A 22,047-nucleotide genomic window follows, 5' to 3' on the forward strand; every position below is an offset into this window, starting at 1 on the left:
CACATACTCCCTCCTTTCCCACCCACATACCTTGCTTAATATCCACTCACTCTCCAGACGCAGAGGAGTATATTTCCCTATACAGTATAAGGTAGAGGAAGATACTACCAGTAAGAATAGTTAGGCAACACTTACCTTACCAGCTAGCTAATGCCTTTACACCAAATCATACCTTTTAAAACACGGTTAGTGTTTCCTGTGGGTTGGGTAGGAGGTATTTTTGCCAATGACACCACACTGGTTATAACTGGTATTGTAGCTTTCCTTGTAGAAGGGTGCTTGATCAACGCAGCTATTGTCTTGGGAGCACCCACTGGTTAAAATTTAAAAAAAGGTGAGACCTGATGTAAACAAAAGGGTCACTCTAACACACACAAACATCTATTTGACAACTAAATTTTCAAGAAGTGGTAGAAATATCTAACTGTATAATTACAGGTTGGGTGGTTTGGGCCAGATTAGTGCTTACTGGGTTTTAAAAAAGACTGCTTATGTAAAATTATAAACTTCAAATGACATTTAACAGGTTAATATAGTTACTAACTCTGGAATTAATTGGTTTGTTCTATAAGTTTCCTTTAAGCCGGGCGCCAGTGGCTCACACCTGTAATCCTAGCTACTCAGGAGGCTGAGATCTGAGGATCACGGTTCAAAGCCAGCCCGGGCAGGAAAGTCCATGAGACTCTTCTCTTCAATAAACCACTACTAAGCCAGAAGTAGCGCTGTGGCTCAAGCGGTAGAGCGCTCGCCTTGAGCTGAAGAGCGCAGGGACAGCGCCCCAGCCCAGAGTTCAAGCCCCATGACTGATTAAAAAAAAAAAAAGAAGCTTCCTTCAAATAAAAATTTAACAATTTTTATAAAATTTTTAAAAATCTGGCAATCTTATAAGTAAATTGATAAAAGAGCTATCCATCCATCTTACAACATGAATTGCCCACCACCACGACTGGTTCTAAAAACTACAAGGCTACACAAAGGCATAATGCCTTTGTGCTCTAAACACATAAAGTAATATTTATTGAATAAAAATAAATAAATAAATATTTATTGAAATGAACTCCAAGAAATGGAAACATCTTTGCTGCTTTTGTTTTCTTTTTTTCTTTCCTTTTATTTATTTTTTTTGCCGGTTGTGGGGCCTGAATTCTGGGCCTAGGCACTGTCCCTTAGCTCTTCAGCTCAAGGTTAGCACTCTACCACTTGAGCCACAGCGCCACTTCCAGCTTTTTCTGTTTATGTGGTGCTGAGGAATCGAACCCAGGGCCTCATGCATGCAAGGCAAGCACTCTACTACTGAGCCACCTTCCAGCCCAGTTTTTGTTTTCTTTTTGTCTTCTTTGTTTATCTGTGTTTGGGAAGGTAAGAGGGACAAACAAATGGAGGGACAGAAAGTAAACAAATGCATCAGTGGTACTCACCAGCCACTATGTTGAAAGTAAACTATACAATTTATAGATGAAATGGGAGGAAAAAACTGGGAGACAGCGAGGGAAGGGGACACTGTCAAAAAGACACTTGGGCATTACCTAACTTCTATAACTGTAACTCTTCTTTTTTTTTTGGTCCGGTTGTGGGGCCTGAACTCTGGGCCTGGGCTCTGTCCCTCAGCTCTTCAGCTCAAGGCTAGCACTCTACCACTTGAGCCACAGTGCCACTTCTGGCTTTTTTTCTTTTTGCTTATGTGGTGCTGGGGAATTGAACCCAGGGCCTCATGCATGCAAGGCAAGCGCTCTACCACTGAGCCACCTTCCCAGTCCAACTGTAACTCTTCTGCACATCACCTTTATAATAATAATTTGTAAAAAAATGGACAGCTAATACAAAAGTCAGCATGAGGCATGTGCAGTTATGAAATTGTTACGGTGGGCAAGAACATATTGCAAACAGCCATAGGTTCTGCCAGTTAAGTAGCATTCCAGGCAGGCTTTAATCAGATTATATCATCAGTGTTTTTTTTTAATCTAATACTTGAAATATACCACATATCTATCTATTTATTCTTTGGAGTGTTTTGACCACATTAACTGTCCTACTTGTAAAACTATTTTATTCTTAGCCAGGAAAAAACTTTGCTACCTATGAAGAATTGGTCTACTTTATTTTCTGAGATAATTAATGTGCTGTCCTTTCTTCCTTGGCTATGAGCAAGTCCTAGATCATATTTTACACCAGTCACAATTATATTAATAAACAAATCTCCCTTTTCTTTGCCCTAATTTTCTATTTTTATTTATAATTTATTAACTTATGTTCACATAAATTCAATGAAAAGCAATCACAATAGCTGGATGTGGTGGCTGACCCCTGTGGTTTCTGCTACTCAGGAGGCAGAGATCAAGAAGACTGCAGTTCAAGTATAGTTCTTGATAAAAAGTTCGTAAGACCCTATGTCAAAAGTTCACAGACAAGGCTGGGAAGATGGCTCAGTGGTGGAGTGCTTGCCTTGCATGCATGAGGCTCTGGGTTCAATTCCTCAGTACCACATAAGCAGAAAAAGCTGGAAGTGGAGCTGTAGCTCAAGTGGTAGAGCACTAGCCTTGAGCTGAATCGCTGAGGGACAGTGCCCAGGCCCAGAGTTCAGGCCCCACAACTGGCAAAAAAAAAAGTTCACAGACGCTAAGTTCAAAGATGGGCTGGGAAGGTGGCTCCAGATGGGTTGGGAAGGTGGCTCCGTGGTAGAGCGCTTGCCTTGCATGCCTGAGGCCCTGGGTTCGATTCCTCAGCACCACATAAGCAAAAAGAAAAAAGCCGGAAGTGGCGCTGTGGCTCAAGTGGTAGAGTGCTAGCCTTGAGCTGAATAGCTGAGGGACAGCACCCAGGCCCAGAGTTCAGGCCCCATGACCGGACCCAAAAAAAAAAAAGAAAATTCACAGTCCCTCACAGAGGTCACATCTATAATTCCAGCTACATATAAGGCCTAGGTAAGAGAACTTTGGCCTGAGGCTAGTCCAGGGCAAAATCATGAGGCCGTATCTAGGGGGGGAAAAAAAAGGGTTAGGGAAGAGGCTAAAATATTAGAGTACCTGCCTACCAAACAAACATGAATCCCTGAGTTCAAACCCCAATACTATAAAGTAAAAAAATTAAAGTTTAGTAGTTATATGTTTATTAATGTCCTGGTGTATTTAATTATGACATCAAAAAGCAATCAGAATTAATTTTCCAGGCTGGGAAGGTGGCTCAGTGGTAGAGTGCTTGCCTTGCATGCATGAGGCCCTGGGTTCGATTCCTCAGCACCACATAAGCAAAAAAAAAGAAAAAAAGCCCAAAGTGGCGCTATGGCTCAAGTGGTAGAGCTGAGGGACAGTGCCCAGGCGCAGAGTTCAGGACCCACGACCAGACCCCCCCCAAAAAAGAATTAATTTTCCTACAAGTGTCATTACAGATTCTTCAAAGAAATTTAGACTATTTAAATGCACTGAAATATGTTCTTAAATTCTTTAAAACTGTATGTTGCTGACATAAAAACCTCATTAGCCTAGTTTAATTTTACCTTTATTTTGTGGAATAGGTTCATTCATACTTTGCTGATGGCAGAACTTCAGGACACAGAACAGGTTACAGAAATGCTTGATGTTGCCTCGCCACTTGATGGACTCACTCAGCTTACCCTGTCGTTTACAACTATCACACTTGGCCATCTGTCAAAGAAATGTAAAGTAAGACAAGGTTGTAGCTATAAAATTAGGACAGCTGAGCATGGTGGTGATGCCTGTAATTCTAACACATGGGAAGTAAAGGCAAGAGGATCACACATTCAAGGAGAATATGGGCTACATAGGAGGTTCTAGGCCAAGCTGCATTATGATATTCTGACTTTAAAAAACCAAAAATTGAACTGGGAAGGTGGCTCGGTGGCAGAGTGCTTGCCTTGCATACATGAGGCCCTGGGTTCGCTTCCTCAGTATCACATACGCAGAAAAAGCTGGAAGTGGCACTGTGGCTCAAGTGGTAGAATGCTAGACTTGAGCTAAAGAGTTGAGGGACAGCACTTAGGCCCAGAGTTCAGGCCCCACGACCAACCAAAACCAAAACCAAAAACAAAAAAACGAAATTCAATTGTGGGGATTGTGAAAGGAGTGGAGTCGCTGCTGAGCAAGCCTGAGTAAAACCCTAAATTAAACATTAATACCATGAAGAAAAATAAATAAATAACTTTGTGATAGGGGCTTGAATATGGGCCAATCAAGTTAGAGGTGAGACCCTGAGTTAAACTCCAATACTATACATAAAAGAGATTTAAAGGGGCTGGGAAGGGCTGGGAAGGTGGCTCAGTGGAGGAGCGCTTGCTTTGCATGCCTGAGGCCCTGGGTTCGATTCCTCAGCACCACATAAGCAAAAAGAAAAAAAAAAGCTGGAAGTGGCGCTGTGGCTCAAATAGTAGAGCGCTAGCCTTGAGCTGAAGAGCTGAGGGACAGCGCCCAGGCCCAGAGTTCAGGCCCCACGACCGGAACCAAAAAAAATAAATAAATAAAGGGGCTGGGAAGGTGGCTCAGTGGTAGAATACTTGTCTTGCATGCATGAGGCCCTGGGTTCGATTCCTCAGCACCACATAAGCAGAAAAAGCTGGAAGTGGCGCTGTGGCTCAGGTGGTAGAGCACTAGCCTTGAGCTGAAGAGCTCAAGGACAGTCCCCAGGCCCAGAGTTCAGGCCCCACAAGTGACAGGAAAAAAAAAAAAGAGATTTAAAAATATTAAAAATCAACAAACAAAAGTATTATAAAGTTATGAAAAGATAGCAAAAATAAATCAGAGATATTTTGAAAAAAGATGAGACAGTTCAGACTACAAAATAAAGTTTCTACCTTAAAATACTGCAGTGAAAAATACATCTGCAGGGTGCCAATGGCTCCTACCTGTAATCTTAGTTCCCCTGGAAGCTAAGATCTGAGGATTGTGGTTCAAAGCAACCCAGGTAAGAAAATCTATGAGTCTCTTATCTCTAATTAACAACCAGAAGTGAAGCTGTGGCTCAAATGATGGAGCATTACTCATTGTTTTTGTTTTTGGTTTTTTGTTGGTTGTGGGGCTTGAACTCTGGGCCTGGGCGCTGTCCCTCAGCTCTTCAGCTCAAGGATAGCACTCTACCACTTGAGCCACTTGCGGCTTTTCCTGCTTATGTGGTGTTGAGGAATCAAACCCAGGGCCTCAGGCATGCGAGACAAGCACTCTACCACTGAGCCACCTTCCCAGCCCCCGGAGCACTACTCTTGAGCAAAAAATGCTCAGGGATGGTACCCAGATGCTAACACTCCTACCCCCCCCAAAAAAAATGAGGGGGTAAAAAAGAAGCTGCATATTATAATAGAAAGAATATGAGCTTGGAACTATAAGGACTTCAGTTCATTCAACAATTATCTAATCAGCCTCATTGGTCTTAAGCTATGTGATTGGACCTAGTCCTGTTCTGGTGATCAGAAGACACCACTTTCCTCACTAAGAATTACTTGTGGGTAGCCAGGCATCAGTGGCTGGCGCCTGTAATCCTACCTTCTTAGGAGGCTGAGATCTGAGGATCACAGTTCAAACCCAGCCTGGGCAGGGTTTGAACTTATCTCTAATAAACCACTAGAAAACCAGAAGTGGCGCTGTGGTTCAAGCAGTAGAGCACTCGCCTTCAGTTGAAGAGCTGAGGGACAGTGCCCAAGCCCAGAGTTCAAGCCCCACAACTGACAAAACAAAAAACAAGAATCATTTGTAGGTGATGCAGGCAAGTAAACATGAGTTCTCTAGAATGCCATAGGTACTGCCTAGTCATTCATCACCTACCAGAATGCTCAAGGGCACGTTAGTTAAGCTGCATAGACTTTCTTCCTCATCCTGAATTGAAACCTAGCAATAATGCACCCATCTGTTGACCCAGTGCTAAGCATTAAATGAAACCACACTTAGGGGGCACCACCTATGTATTACTGGTTCAATTAATTGTAGCTATCACACTGGCCTTTCAAAAATGTATATTTTGAAGCCGGGAGCGGGGGCTCACACCTGTAATCCTACCTACTCAGGAGGCTGAGATCTGAAGATCACAGTTCAAAGCCAGCCAGGGCAGGAAAGTCCATGAGACTCTCATTTTCAATAAACCACTAGAAAACCAGAAGTGGCGCTGTGGCTCAAGCGGTAGAGTACTCGCCCAGGCCCAGAGTTCAAGCTCCACAACCAACATAAAAAAATAAAAAAATAAAAAAGTAGGTAAGGTTGTCAGTTATTGTCATTTGCATCTATGAAGAGAGAACAGGGCCTGACTTCAAATTCCTCACAGAATTCTGAATGTGAGAGCCACATAAAGGCAACACTACCTCAAATTCATTCAAGAACATCCTCTCACCCAAAAAAAGCACATTCCTCAACAACAAAATCTCCAGAAATCCTAAACTTCATGTTAATATTAAACCAAATTTTCTTGTAGGACGCTCATAATTTTCTTAAGCAAGCTCTAAGCATTATTTTTTCACACAATATAACACTTTTTTTGTTGTTGTTGTTGTTCGTGGGGCTTGAACTCCGGGCCTGGGCACTGTCCCTCAGCTCTTCAGCTCAAGGCTAGAGCTCTACCACTTGAGCCATAGCGCCACTTCTGGTTTTCTGAGTGGTTTATTGGAGATAAGAGTCTCACACGGACTTTCCTGCATGAGCTGACTTTGAACTGGATCCTCAGATCTCAGCCTCGTGAGTAGCTACGATTACAGGCATGATCCACCAGCACTAGCCCCATATTTCTTTTTGTCGAATGTAGAACATTGCACTTGCTAAACTAGCACTTTGCCACTGCACTACATACCAGCCCATGACCTTATTTAAAATAGAATCTAATTTGCACCAACCTCAGAATCCAAAACAAAAAACATTATTTACCTGATAAAATAGAACTGTGAATTTGGACATGCACTCCTCACAACAAAACTCTTCTAACTTGCCCTCCAATCGATTTTCTACCAAATTTGGTGATACTTGTGAACAATAGCTGCACATCTTACAGTAGTTTCCCCATCGTTCTCCAAAGTCTCGAACAGACAGGAACTTGCAAACTGAGTATCAAAAAAGAGAAAGAAACATAAAATTTACATAGCTTCAAGGAGGTAGAATGACTTTTTGTAGACTTAGATAGAAACTTGAAGCTAATTTCTAAATATTTGATATACTTACTTGCTTTTAGGTTATAGGATAGTCTCTTTATATTCTAAACAAACACAGAACAACTTCTAAATATACTCTAAATACTTGATCTCTCATAAGATAGATTAACAAAATTTTTCTATGTTAGCCGGTGCCAATGGCTCACACCTGTAATCCTAGCTACTCAGGAGGCTAAGATCTGAGGATCACGTTCAAAGCCAGCCCAGGCAGGAAAAGTCCATAAGACTCTTATCTCCAATAAACCACTAGAAAACCAGAAGTGGTGCTGTGGCTCAAGCGGTAGAGCTAGAGCGCTCGCCTTGAGCTATAGAGCTGAGGGACAGCACCCAAGCCCAGAGTTGAAGCCCCACGACCGACCAAAAAAAAAAAATTTTTTTTCTATTCTAATACTACTGACTTAAGTTATTTTAATAGTTTTTCTTTGCTAAAATTATTCAAAACATTTAAAATACAGAATGTAACCAGGTACAGTGATTTATTGCTTTATTATTACAGTGGTTTATTGGTGATGATACAAAGGATCACAGTTCAGTCAGTGTCTGGCACTAGTAAAAAAGTAAAAACAACAACAAAATACCTGGAAAAAAAATTTTAAAAAACGTAGAGGCATGGCTCAAGTAGTGGAGTACCTGCCTACTAGGCAAAGGCCCTGAGACCACCAAAAAAAAAAAAAAAAAGGCCAGATGTTAGCGTGAACTAAATATAAATTCATTGAAGATCACACTATACATCATTAAAAAGAAATTACAGTTGAGCATGATCGTGCATGCCTGTAATCCTAGTATTTGGGAGCCTGAGGCAGAATATCAGTAAGGTCAAGGCCAGCCTAAGCCAGAAATTGAGATGCTGCCTCAAGTCCCACCCCTTAAGTGAAAAATTACTTGGATTAATTGCCCAACTTATAATGAATTATTTCACGATAACAGCACTGTGTGAACACGAGGCTTCATTACCTTCACTACAGAATGGCTTGTCAACTCCTGAGAATCGCACAGTTTCCTTTATGATTTTCTGCAGTTTACAGTAGTCACACATTGCCATGACTTTATTTCTTCTCTTGTATTCCTCAGAGCAAGTTGTGCCACAAAACAGAAACATTCTACCCTGCAAAGACATAGCAATCATTAAGATCAAACTAAGCAGTGGCTTTCTCTTTAAAGATATCCTTTACCTTGTCTTTTTTTTTCTTTTCTCTTAATCAGTCATGGGGCTTGAACTCAGGAACTGGGTGCTGTCCCTGAGCTTTTTCACTTAAGGCTAGTGCTCTACTACTTTGAGCCACAGCACCACTTCTGATTTTCTGGTAGTTATTTGGAGATAAGAGTCTCATGGACTTTCCTGCCCAGGCTGGCATCAAACCACAATCCTCAGATCTTCTGAGTAGCTAAGATTATAGGCATGAGTCATCAGTACCCAGCTTTCTTTGTCTTTTAAAAGCAAACCTAACACAACCATGGAAGATGAAAAGCCAGAAGGGCTTTAGTGGATGAGTTTATCTTCAACCCCTTTCACAATCTCTTTACCTTGTAGAAAAGCAGCTCTGGTTTTGTGGCAAATTGATGGGTACAGTAGTGGCATATGAGTTTCATAAATGTATTGGTTAAAGCAATCTGCTGGGATTGTTCAGCAAGAGTCTGGAGGGCAGCTGCAGCGGGGCCGCTGACTGGACTACTGAAGGGGTTGGTGGAGGCAGCTGTGGATACTGCTGACCCTGAAGGCACACTCACGACCACTTGGCCCTGGGACAGGGTTGCTACTGAAGAGTTTGTTCCCTTTGGCTTGTTAAATACATTCTGAATGAACACAAAACAAAGATTTCATCAACTGAGAAAATAACTTAGCAACTTTCATTTCCTCATTTTTAACAAATTAATTCCACTATATGGTTCTCTTTCAAATCTTACATCTCACCAAAAGTGCTTCACATGTATACTTCTAGAATAGGACTGAAAAACTGAAATGTCTCCAGGACATGCCTTTAATACATTACAGCAGGCTTGTCCTTTCCACAAAGGTACCCTCCACCCATACTATCACTGCTAACCAATTCTTGGTGGCTATTAAGACACAGAAACACCTAGTAGCTCATGCCTCTAACCCTAGCTACTAAAGAGGCTGAGATCTGAAAATTCAAACCCTGCCCAGGCAGGAATGTCCATGAGACTCTAATCTCCAATTAACACCAGAAAACTGGAAGTGGCACTGAGGCTCAAGTGGTAGAACACTATCCTTGAGCTGAAGAGCTGTGGGACAGCACCCAGGCCCAGACCACCACCACCACCAACAACAACAACAACAACAAAAAGTCACAGTAAAAACAAAGGCACAGGGGCTGGGAAGGTGGCTCCGTGGTAGAGCGCTTGCCTTGCATGCATGAGGCCCTGGGTTCGATTCCTCAGCACCACATAAGAAAAAAGAAAAACGCCGGAAGTGGCGCTGTGGCTCAAGTGGTAGAGCGCCAGCCTTGAGCTGAAAGACAGCGCCCTGGCCCAGAGTTCAGGCCCCACAACCAGACCCAAAACAAACAAACAAACAAAAACAAAGGCGCAGTAGCAACTAGCTGTCTTTCTTCTTGGAGCCAAGGATATCAAATCAGGCCTCCATTGAGGGATTAAAATATTACTCACTCTTCCTGCATTATGCTGAGTGTAGAGGGAATGGGACCATTGGCTTCTTCTCATTCCTTGACAGGAATTACTAGGCTTGACCCATGACAAGAAGGGGTACAGGAGCCTCCACAGGCTACAGTTCTTCACTATACAACCTCTCAAAACATGTGGGAAGCTTGAAAGGGAAAAGAGCCAAGGGAACAATGGGAGAAATGGGTAGGTTAGGCCCCTGAATAAGGAAGCCTCACATCTGGACTCAAAACATTTTATAAAAAAGCCAGGCGCCGGTGGCTCACGCTTGTAATCCTAGCTATTCAGGAGGCTGAGATCTGAGCCAGCCTGAGCAGGAAAGTCCATGAGACTCTTATCTCCAGTAAATCACTAAAAAACTGGAAGTGGTGCAGTAGCTCAAGCGGTAGAGCGCTAGCCTTGAGCTGAAGAGTGCAGGCACAGCGCCCAAGCCCAGAGTTCAAGCCCCACGACCAACAACAACAACAAAAAAAACATTTTATAAAAATGACATCTTGGGCTGGGAAGGTGGCTCAGTGGTAGAGCGCTTGCCTTGCATGCATGAGGCCCTGGGTTTGATTCCTCAGCACCACATAAGCAAAAAGAAAAAAGCCAGAAGTGGCGCTGTGGCTCAAGTGGTAGAGCCCTAGCCTTGAGCTGAAGAGCTGAGGGACAGCGCCCAGGCCCAGAGTTCAGGCCCCACAACTGGACCAAAAAACAATCAAACAAACAAACTTAAAAATAAAAATAAAAGCCGGGCGCTGGTGGCTCACGCCTGTAATCCTAGCTACTCAGGAGGCTGAGATCTGAGGATCGCGGTTCAAAGCCAGCCCAGGCAGGAGAGACCGTGAGACTCCTATCTCCAATAAACCACCAGAAAACCGGAAGTGGCGCTGTAGCTCAAGTGGTAGAGTGCTCGCCTTGAGCTGAAGAGCTGAGGGACAGCGCCCAGGCCCAGAGTTCAAGCCCCACGACCGACAAAAAAAAAAAAAAATAAAATAAAAATAAAAATAAAAATAAAAATAAAAATGACATTTTGGGGGCTGGGAAGGAGGCCCAGTGGTAGAGCACTTGCCTTGCATGCATGAGGCCCTGGGTTTGATTCCTCAGCACCACATTAGCAAAAAGAAAAAAGCCGGAAGTGGCGCTGTGGCTCAAGTAGTAGAGCGCTAGCCTTGAGCTGAACTGCTGAGGGAAAGCGCCCAGACCCAGAGTTCAGGCCCCAGGACCGGACCCAAAAAAAAAAAAAAGACACCTTGGGACTGGGAAGGTGGCTCAGTGGTAGAGTGCTTGCCTTGCATCCATGAGGCCCTGGGTTCTATTTCTCAGCACCACATAAGCAGAAAAAGCCAGAAGTGGTGCTGTGGCTCAAGTGGTAGAACACCAGCTTTGAGCTGAAGAGCTCAGGGACAGTTCCCAGGGCCCAGAGTTCAGGTCCTACAACCGACCAGGAAAAAAAAAAATGACATCTGGAACCCTACATGAGCCCAGCTTTGTTTTGTTTTTTCCTTTTTAGCTTAAACTTAAGACTGAACCTCTATAATCAACATACTGGCTTAGATAAGTACCTAAGAAGCACTGCTGGGATGAACTACCTTGGATCATACCTGGAAAGCCATCACACAGCTGGAGCTACAGAAGCTATATATGGTTCCATTTGACATGGCTAAGTGATACTGGGGGATTGCTGAGGTCTTACAACTGTGACAGGAAACCTTAAGACCTTATGACAGAAAATAAAAAACAATGAGTTTGTTATACAAATGAACAGTAATCTAGTATTAGGAAAAAGAAAGTAAAACACTCAGCTTCTGTTGGTATCCTCAGGGGACTGATATCCTCAGGACTCTCCAAGAACACCAAGTTTCTTACATAAAATGGTACAGTGCTTATATGTAATCATGTGCAGCCTCCCAAACGTCCTATCAGGTACTTTAAATCATCTCTACAGTACATATAATATATAACAAAATGTAAATATTACGTGAACAACTACTGTTGTTCTCTATTGTGACAATGCTTATACATATGCATATTATTTTCCTAAATAATTTTATTCATAGTTTATTGAAATGTATGGATATGAATCCACTGATGTGAAAAAAAAAAACTGTAATCTATGAAAAGTATCTAGGAGCTTTACAGCACTCTATGAATCTAATACAACTAACATTAACTCCCAATAATAAAAAAAAAACTAGCTTAAATTATAATTGTTCTTTCTTCTCACATATGAAATGATAAACTTGTGTTTCACAATTTGAAAACCAGTGAAAAACTATTGACACTTAAAAGTCAATTCATGGGTCTTTAACCATATAGGGAGAAATTCAGGTTATAACACAATGAAAGAAAAACAGTTATAGTCTTCCTCAACAGTCTTAAATTTGTAAATTTATCAAATGTAAGTATTACCTGAAGAAGTAACAGTCTTAACTCTGTAGGCAGATAAGCAGTTAACAGAGCAGAAAAGCTCAGTTTTCCCTGAGTCATTTGTAGTCTCAATCATTTCAGCAGAGGGCCTCAATGATTTCCCCAAGGCATAGGGAGGCTTCTGCACTGAATTCTATTAAGAAAATAAAATTACATTTAGATGTGTACAAGAATACATAATTACATTAGTGTTTCAAAAAGGAGACGAAAAGCTACCCACAACTTCTGCCTATGTTTGAAATCTGTGAGCATGATAAGCATGAAGGTACACTAAATAAACTTCTCTGAGAATTGGGATATGGGAAAAATAATTTCTTTCAGATAATAAAACATAAAATAAAAACTGAAAATACTGAGATATTTTAATAACCAAACACACTACAAGTAATAATTGTGTTAATAATAACTGTCTTCTCATCACAAATAACCAGAAAAGATCATGTAAACCCTGAACCAAAAGGTTACCTCTATATAGACCAGGATCTCGGACTAAGTGACTCTACCACATTTAAAGCTATCTAATTTGAAAGAGCCTTCAGCAAGAAACCAAAATGAAGCTTACTGAATATCAGGAGATCCAAAAGTACTGCATACTTTTCAAGCTGAGTTTTATACTCATGCTTTAAGAATTGTATATAAGGGCTGGGAAGGTGGCTCAGTGGAGTGGTAGAGCGCTTGCCTTGCATGCATGAGGCCCTGGGTTCGATTCTTCAGCACCACATAAGCAAAAAGAAAAAAGCCAGAAGTGGTGCTGTGGCTCAAGTGGTAGAGCGCTAGCCTTTAGCTGAAGAGCTGAGGGACAGCACCCAGTCCCAGAGTTCAGGCCCCACAACCGGACCCCCCCAAAAAAATTGTATATAATTCTTATATAACAGCATATAACTGTAATATGACAAAATGATCATAGTGGCTGCTATTACATCACTAATAGTATTAGTTATTGAATGTTTTCCATGACTTTCTAGAATTCATGCAAAGCCATGTTTATACACTGTATCAGAAGATTCTTTCAACAACATAGTGAAGTGCTTTCAAAAATTAAAACGGGGCTGGGAAGGTGGCTCAGTGGTAGAGCGCTTGCCTTGCATGCAAGAGGCCCTGGGTTCGCTTCCTCAGCACCACATAAGCAGAAAAAGCCAGAAGTGGCACTGTGGGCTCAAGTGGTAGAGCACTAACCTTGAGCTGAAGAGCTCAGGGACAGGGCCTAGGCCCAGAGTTCAAGCCCCACGACCAACCAAAAAAAATATATATATATATATAACGGAGTTAGGCACCAGTGGTTCATGTATTTAATCCTAGCTACTCAGGAAGCTGAGATATGAAGATCACAATTCAAAGCTACCAAGACAGGAAAGTCCATGAGACACTTATCTCCAATTAGCCACCAAAAAGCCCAAAGTAGAGCCGTATTTCTCAAGTGGTACAGCACTAGCCTTGAGCAAAAATGCTCAGGAACAGTGCCTAGGTCCTGAGTTTAAGCCCCATGACTGGACAAAAAAAAAAGTGGTCCATTTCAGCTGGGTATTGGTGGCACTTAGCTTTAATCCTAGCTATCTACGAAGTCAAGATAGGATCACAGTTCCCTAGAATAGATAAAAAGTTTGAGAGACCTAAGGCTGGTTGAAACCAAAGGCTGGATACATCCTATCTCAAAGTATAACCAGAGCAAAAGGGGCTAGAAGAGATAACTCAAGCAGTGGAGTGCTTGCCTACAAAGTGCAAAACCCTAGCACAACCTCCCCTTACCCCCTGCAGAAAACAAGTATCCTATTTCACTGTTACCATTTCATTCCACAATCATTCTGAATATATTTTTCTCAACAAGTAATTTCATATCAGGTTAAACATCAGCATGAACTCTTGTTTTGAACTTCATACCTTGTAGCCAGTTCAGGACTGAGCCTAACTATTTCCAACAGGTTGGTATTCATACCTGCTTGTATGCTGTGATGCTTGTTGAACTAAAAACCTTCTGTGATTGGTAAGAGCTACTATAGCAATAGCTCCCACAGTTTTCACAACAGTTCATGGTGAGGTTGTTGGTAGTGTGAAATTTTGAAAAACAGGCATCACTACAAAGACCATGTACCACATTTTGGTATTTAACTTCAAATCGAATCTAGGAAATAAAAACAGACATACACAAAGTGAAACAAAACCTGTTTTTAAAAGAGACTGGGATGCCAAGTACTGGTGGCTGACGCCTGTAATCCTAGCTACTCAGGAGGCTGAGATCTGAGGATAGTAGTTCAAAGCCAGCCCGGGCAGGAAAATCCATGAAACTCTTATCTCCAATAAACCACCAGAAAACTGAAAGTGGTGTTGTGGCTCAAGTGGTAGTGTTAGCCTTGAGCTGAAGAGCTGAGAGATAGCACCCAGGCCCAGAGTTCAAGCCCCACGACCAACAACAGCAACAACAAAATATATATGGGGGGGGGGGGGGCGGGGAGGAAGGGGAAGACAAAGAGAAAGAGAAAGAGAGACAGGGACTAGGAGGAGGGCACAGAATCAGAGGGAAACAGGAAAATATCCAACAAAGGGGCCAGCTGCACTGGACATTGGTGAAAACGAACTAAGCAACTCAAGGGCATCAATGGGAGGGAGAGAATGAGAGGGAAAGAAGAAACAGCTTACAGTAAATGGAAAGAAATGTACATATCACCTGATGTGGAAGAAATAGCTATATTGTCAAAGCTCATAGAATTCACAAACTTCATAGACCATGATTATGACAATGTGCCTCATGAAGATTAATCTGTGTTTGTGATTTAACCAAATATCACTATCCCACAATTAAAGAAAAAAATAGACTGGGACTGTGATTCAGTGGTACAGTGCCTGCCTACAACACATGAGGTCCCATGTTCATTTCTCAGCAACTACAACACCAAAACACAAAACTGATCTTTCAGCACAATCTCAATGAAAGTAAAATTTAACTTACATAAGCATTTTTCTGACACATACTACACTTAGTCGAAATCCCATTGGTATATATAGTTACAACAGGTTTTTTCTTCAGTTCATAAGAAGACAAGCATGATTGGCTGCAGAAATCTTTGCTAGAAGAGGAATTTTCAAACTGGGTTGTGATCACATTCTTTGGATTTAAAATGGCTCTAAAAAGAAATAACAAAAGCAAAATGAAATATATATAAATTGTAAATTCCCCCTTTTTTTTTTTGGTCATGAGGCTTGAACTGAGCCTGAGCACTATCCTTGAGCACTTTAGCTCAAGGCTAGCGCTCTACACTTGAGCCACAGTGCATTCCAGTTTTCAGGTGGTTAACTGGAGATAAGTCTCACAGACTTTCCTGCCCTGGCTGGCTTTGAACCAGGATCCTCAGATCTCAGCCTCCTGAGTAGCTAGGATTATAGGCATGAGTCACCAGGGCCAGTCCTAAATTCCTATTTTATGAGCAAAAATAACAATGACTAGAGGCAGTCCTTGTGCAGAAAAAGCTTTGGATAAAGCATCTGTAAACTTGGATTTGAGGATTACTTGTTACTGATCAATAAGTGATAATGAGTAAGATAACTACTATCTCAACTTCCTCATTCCTAAAATAGGATTTATAGCTGAGGCAGATGGCTTACAGTTCTAACCCTAGCTACTGAGGAGGCTGAGATCTGAAGGATCTCAGATAAAAGTTAGGTGGGACAGAAAAGCTTAAGAGACTCCTAAAAGCTTGGTTGGAGGTTTGGATCCAGTCAGTGCTTGAACACCATCTGAACAAATGTAGGCCCTGAGTTTAAACCCTGATACCAGAAAAAAAGAAAGGCAGCTGGGCACTGGTGGCTCACGCCTGTAATCCTAGCTACTCAGGAGGCTGAGATCTGGGCTGAGATCTGAGGACTGCGGTTCAAAGCCAGCCCAGGCAAGAAAGTTCGTGAGACTCTGATCTCCAATAAACCACTTAGTAAACCAGAAGTGGTGCTGAGGCTCAAGCAGTAAGCACTAGCCTTGAGCTGAAGAGCACAGGGACAGCACCCAAGCCCAGAGTTCAAGCCCCACGACCGGCAAAAAAAAAAAAAAAAAAACAAAGAAAGGCAAAAACGGAATTAGATACCTAATTCCTAGATATATAGAGGGAGAATTACAACAAAAGTAATGACTGAAAGAGAGTGAAGGAAGGAGTAATACTACCCAAAAAAATGTACTCATTACCTCACATTGCCTTAATAATTAACAATAAAAACTAAAAAAAAAAAAAAAAAAAAAAAACTAGTGAAATTTCCAACTCCAAGCAAGTTTCATCTGAGCCAGAGGAATCTGAGACTAGGTTTAATGGGCATTCCACAACTGTTCTCTCCAGGCTTTTTAGCTCAAGGCTGATACTCTACCATTTGAGCCATAGCACCACTTCCAGCGTTTTGCTGGTTAACTGGAGATAAGTCCCATGTACTTCTCTGCTTGGGGTGAACCACAATCCTCAGATCTCAGCCTACCAGGTAGCAGAATTAAAATCTTTCACTCAGGGTCATTCAGTAGTAACCAGGATAATTTTTTTTTCTTTGATAGGTTGTATGGCTTGAACTCTGGGCCTGAGCACTGTCCTTCAGCTCTTTAGCTCAAGGCTAGCACTCTACCACTTGAGCCACACTGCCACTTCTGGTTTCCTGAGTAGTTTATTGAAGACAAAAGTCTCATGAGGGGCTGGAAAGGTGGCTGAGTGGTAGAGCGCTTGCCTTGCATGCCTGAGACCCTGGGTTGGATTCCTCAGCACCACATAAGCAAAAAGAAAAAAGCCAGAAGTGGCACTGTGGCTCAAGTGGTAGAGCACTAGCCTTGAGCTGAAGAGCTGAGTGACAGCGCTCAAGCCCAGAGTTCAGGCCCCATGACCGGACCCAAAAAAAAAAAAAAAAAAAAGTCTCATGAACTTTCCCTCCCTGGCTGGCTTTGAGCCAGGATCCTCAGATCTCAGCCTCTTAAGCAGGATTACAGGTGTGATCACCAGTGCCCGGCATTTTTTTTTTTTTTTTGGTGGATCATGGGGCTTGAACTCTGGCCCTGGGCACTGTCCCTAAGCTCTAGTTCAAGGTGAGCACTCTACCACTAGAGCCACAGCGCCACTTCTGGTTTTCTGGTGGTTTATTGGAGATAAGAGTCTCACAGACTTTCCTGCCTGGGCTGGCTTTGAACCGTGATCCTCAGATCTCAGCCTCTTGAATAGCTAGGATTACAGACGTGAGCCACCATCACCCAACCAAGATAAGAAAAGTTTTTAGTGCTGGGATGGGATCCAGGATCTTGTACTTGCCAGGCAACCACTTCTCACTAAGCTACATTCCTAGCTTTAAAAATAAGCTTTTAACTGTTATTACTCTACATAAATAATAGCATACATTTTTAAAAATTTCATTTGCTGTCTCATTCATGTTTCTGTGGCAGCTTCTGGCTGTAAGAGGATATGAGGATATGTGTCTTGTGGTCTGGAGTTGTAGAGTGGCTGAATTTAATCCCACTAGCTCTAGTGGATGAAACACCATTGGAGATGGAAGTCTCACACTACATTCCTGGAAGTACTATCAGGAAAACAGGCAAAACACACCAAGTTTATCAAATGCAGTAAAGTAAGAGAAATGTTTATGTGACTTTGATATTTCTTCTTCTGTCTGAATCTAAACATTATTGTAAAGCAACAATAATCCCAGAAAAGCTTACAAGGATATTAGATGTACACAATTATTTTTGTAACAATTTATACATACTATTAAGAGTGCTATTAGCTGGGTATTGGTGGCTCATGTCTGTAATCCTAGATACTCAGAAGGCTGAGATCTGAAGATTATGTTTTGAAGCTAGCCTAGGTAGTAACGTTCCTGAGACTGTATCCAATTAACCACCAAAAAAGCCAGAAGTGGAAGTGTATCTCAGCTCAAGAGGTAGAGCTTTCAGATTTTTTTGTTTTTGTTTTTGTTTTTTTTTGGTCGGTCGTGGGGCTTGAACTCTGGGCTTGGGCGCTGTCCCCGAGCTCTTCAGCTCAAGGCGAGTGCTCGACCGCTTGTCAGCTTTGAGCTGAATGAAAAGCTCCAGGACAGTTCCCAGGACCTGAGGTCAAGCCCCAAGGACTCACACACACACAAGTATATATATATATATATATATATATATATATAGAGAGAGAGAGAGAGAGAGAGAGAGAGAGAGAGAGAGAGAGCATGATATTATTTTATCCCCCACTGTTTTTTTTTTGTTGTTGTTGTTTGTTTTTTTGTCGGTTGTGGGTCTTGAGCGCCACCAGAGCACTGTCACTGAGCTCTTCAGCTCAAAGCCAGCACTCTACCACTTGAGTTACAACACCACTTCCAGTTTTCTGGTGGTTAACTGGAGGTAAGAGTCTCACAGCCTTTCCTGCTCCGGTTGGCTTTGAACCATGATCCTCAGATCTCAGCCTCCTGAGTAGCTAGAATCCTAGCTACTCAGTTATGAGCCACTGACACCCGGCTTATCCCACACTTTAATAACTAAAAAAGCATTGTTAAGGCCAGTGGCAGAGGCTCATGCCCATAATATTAGCTACTCAGGAGGCTGAGATTTGAGGATGGCAGTTCAAAGACAGCCCAGGCAAGAGAGTCCCTCAGCTCTTATCTTCAATTAACTACCAGAAAACCAGAAGTGGTACAGTGGCTCAAGGAGATAAGAGTGTTAGCCTTGTGCATAAGAGCTCAGGGACAGTACCCAGGCCCTGTGTTCAAGCCCCACAACAGATCAAAAAACAAAACAAAACAAAAAAAACCCACATACACATACACCTAAAAGAATTATTAAATATCTTAAATAGTTTTGTCCACAATTTCAGGATACATGATTGGTCCTACAACCCCACAAATAATTTATTTCTTTCCATAGTAAAATTTAAACTAAGAAACAGATACTTCTAATAATGAGTCATTTGTTTCTTTAATGCTGCAAAATTTGTTCAGCATGTTTGAACTAAACTATATATAAACCTTAAAAACTAAAGTGACATGGATACCAGTAGGAATTTCATACTTTGAGCAGTTTGTGCAGGTTTTCTTGGGAGGAGGTGGTAGGCAGACAGATGAAGAATATTCAGTAATACATCGTGTAGAACAGAAGAACTGAGTAGATCCTGTCTTGTGATAGGCAGTTTGGCCCTTATAAAGCATTCTTTTACAAGCAGAACAATAAACCTGAGGAGCTACAGCTGGAACTGAAGGAAGAGATGTGTTTGGGCCAGACTGTGCAAGCTGAAAGCCCGGGGTCAACTGTTGGACTAGCAAAACAAAATAAGAAAAAAAAAATTGTAATATCAATACTAAAGCACATATATTCTTGATGACCAAAATTTTTGTTTCGAAATCCAACACCAAAGAGGTAATAAGCTCTCCAAAACAAGAAGTGTCAAGCTTTTTTTAAAAAAATCATGACCCATAGGCAACATTACATTTTAATTATAACCCAGGTCTCATAAATTTGTGTGTGTGTGTGCATGTACACACGCAACTTATAACTGAAACAGAAGTTTCATGAAACAAAGTTCTTTACTTACATATACCACCTTCTGATATAACTGCACTGTTTCCTTTATTTAAATGCTGGTGATGAACAGTTCCTGCAGTTTGAGCAACGTGCTCTAAAGAAGAAGAAAGGCTTACACGAGGAGATGCTCTCCCTTAAGTCCATTAGACAGAATAAATAAGTATTATTCATTGTAATTAACTTACACACTTTTATTTCTTACCAAGAGGACTGTCGCTAACTGAAAATACTGCACTAATTTTCAGTTCATTTTCTTCAGTTTTTGGCGGTGGAACCTGTTCATATTCCTTTTCAAACAGAGAGAAATAGAAATGGAGGGGAAAAGAGAGGAATGAGTACAGTATACTTAAGTAAACTAAAAATTCAAGCAAAATCTAATTGTTACTACATTCATCTTTTTTTTTTTTTTTGGGCTCCGGTCGCGGGGCCTGAACTCTGGGCCTGGGCACTGTCCCTCAGCTCTTCAGCTCAAGGCTAGCACTCTACCACTTGAGCCACAGCGCCACTTCCGGCATTTTTCTTTTTTGCTATGTGGTGCTGAGGAATCGAACCCAGGGCCTCAGGCATGCAAGGCAAGCGCTTTACCACTGAGCCACTTTCCCAGCCCCTACATTCATCTCTTGTATGTCCTAATTTCAATCACTTCACAAACATCTCAAATGTCCAAACTAACTTATCAGACTAAATTTAATGTTTACAAAGAACCTTTCAGAATTGGAGAACATTTCCTTTTTTTTTTTTTTTTTTTTGTCTCTCATGGGGCTTAAACTCTGGGCCTGGGTGCTGTCCCTGAGCTCTTCAGCTCAAGGCAAGTGAGCCACAGCGCCACTTCTGGTTTTCTGGTGTTAACTGGAAATAAGAATGGTGTCACGAAGCCAGCACCTGTGGCTCATGCCTATAATCCTAGCTACTCAGGAGGCTGAGATCTGAGGATCACGGTTCAAAGTCAGCCCGGGCAGAAAAGTCCGTAAGACTCTGATCTCCCATAAACCACTAGAAAACTGGAAGTGGTGCTGTGGCTCAAGAGGTAGAGCGCTTGCCTTGAGCTGAAGAGCGCAGGGACAGCACCCAGGCCCAGCTTTCAAGCCCCACAACCGACAAAAAAAAGTGTGTCACAGACATTCCGGCCCAGATTGGCTTTGAACCACAATCCTCAGATCTCAGATTACAGGCGTGACCCACCAGCTTCTGGCAGAACATAACTTTTTTTTTTTTTTTTTTGCCAGTCATGGAGCCTGAACTCTGGGCCTGGGCACTATCCCTCAGCTCTTCAGCTCAAGACTAGAGCTCTACTACTTGAGCCACAGCGCCACTTCTGGCTTTTTCTGTTTTTGTGGTACTGGGGAATTGAACCCAGGGCCTCATGCATGCAAGGCAAGCGCTCTACCACTGAGTCACCTTCCCAGCCCCTTAAAATATAATCTTGATATATGAGAATAATACATATCCATATCATCCCCACTTTTTTTTTTTTTTTGGTGCCAGTGTGGAGCTTGAACTCATGGCCTGAATGCTGTTCCTAAGCTCTTTTGCTCAAAGCTAGTACTCTACCATTTCAGCCACAGCTCCACTGCCTTTTTTGGGTACTTAGTTGGAGATAACATTCTTACTGATTTCCTGCTAGCTTCAAACCATGATCTTCAGATCTCAACCTCCCAAGTAGACAGGAGTAGATATGAGGCACCAGTGCTGACCCACTTCTTGTTCTCTAGGATGTATTTACAAGGGAATGATAAATAAAATTAAATCTGAAGGATGTAAAGTTTAAATCCAAATTAATACTTTTAAGATAATAGATTTACTAAACTGTCACATCTGTTATTGATATCACAGCTTAAATGAGACTTATCCTTAATGTACTATTTTAAGTGTTGTAAAAAGAAAATGTAATCATTAACATTTTTTTTTAATATTTGGAAAAGAATTGCTCTTGGGCTGGGGCCATCCTTCAACTAGTAGAGTACCTGCCTAGTAATTATGACACAGAGTTCAAACCCCAATAATACACTCCCTCCAAAACAAATTCTCAGAAAAAGAACTGCTCTTTATTCTTAAATCCCCTCCCTGGTATTACAATAGCTTTCCATGTTTCAAAAAGGAAGTTTTTTAGAAAGTCTTACTTCTCTGAAAAAAAAAAGATAATCAATTACAGCTGTTTACAGCTGTGCTTTTACCTTCCCTACATTTAGCAAAATAAAACTGACAAAAGCAGTTCCAAAATTAGTTTTGAATTTTCTTGGTTCCATCTCAACCAACAAGACAGGCATGCTAGTATGTACTTGTGATCCCAGCTATACATGAGGACTGTGGTCTAACACCAGCTGCAAACAAAAACATAAAACCCTACCTGAAA

At 41.7% G+C, this 22,047-nt stretch overlaps 1 protein-coding gene across 6 annotated transcripts in view; it reads right to left on the bottom strand.

The window, feature by feature from the left end:
* The window catches only part of Zmym6 (zinc finger MYM-type containing 6), a 41,426-nt gene that overhangs the window by 17,401 nt on the left and 1,978 nt on the right, over nucleotides 1-22,047 (bottom strand). For 5 of the 6 annotated variants that reach the window (XM_070008905.1, XM_070008908.1, XM_070008904.1 and 2 more), the window contains exons 3-14: nucleotides 19,897-19,981; nucleotides 19,705-19,788; nucleotides 19,185-19,428; nucleotides 15,132-15,306; nucleotides 14,121-14,306; nucleotides 12,170-12,320; nucleotides 11,362-11,477; nucleotides 8,660-8,929; nucleotides 8,090-8,240; nucleotides 6,855-7,027; nucleotides 3,494-3,641; nucleotides 173-313 (exon numbers count right to left, since the gene is read on the bottom strand). In XM_070008905.1, coding sequence (XP_069865006.1) covers nucleotides 173-313; nucleotides 3,494-3,641; nucleotides 6,855-7,027; nucleotides 8,090-8,240; nucleotides 8,660-8,929; nucleotides 11,362-11,477; nucleotides 12,170-12,320; nucleotides 14,121-14,306; nucleotides 15,132-15,306; nucleotides 19,185-19,428; nucleotides 19,705-19,788; nucleotides 19,897-19,981 — 1,924 coding nt within the window. Of the gene's footprint in view, nucleotides 1-172; nucleotides 314-3,493; nucleotides 3,642-6,854; nucleotides 7,028-8,089; nucleotides 8,241-8,659; nucleotides 8,930-11,361; nucleotides 11,478-12,169; nucleotides 12,321-14,120; nucleotides 14,307-15,131; nucleotides 15,307-17,533; nucleotides 18,255-19,184; nucleotides 19,429-19,704; nucleotides 19,789-19,896; nucleotides 19,982-22,047 lie in introns of those variants that run through there. The other variant, XM_070008909.1, reaches the window with a different exon arrangement.

Source organism: Dipodomys merriami, unplaced genomic scaffold (genome assembly GCF_024711535.1).
Source record: "Dipodomys merriami isolate MVZ:Mamm:240054 unplaced genomic scaffold, mDipMer1.0.p SCAF_71, whole genome shotgun sequence".
Lineage (NCBI taxonomy): Eukaryota > Metazoa > Chordata > Mammalia > Rodentia > Heteromyidae > Dipodomys > Dipodomys merriami.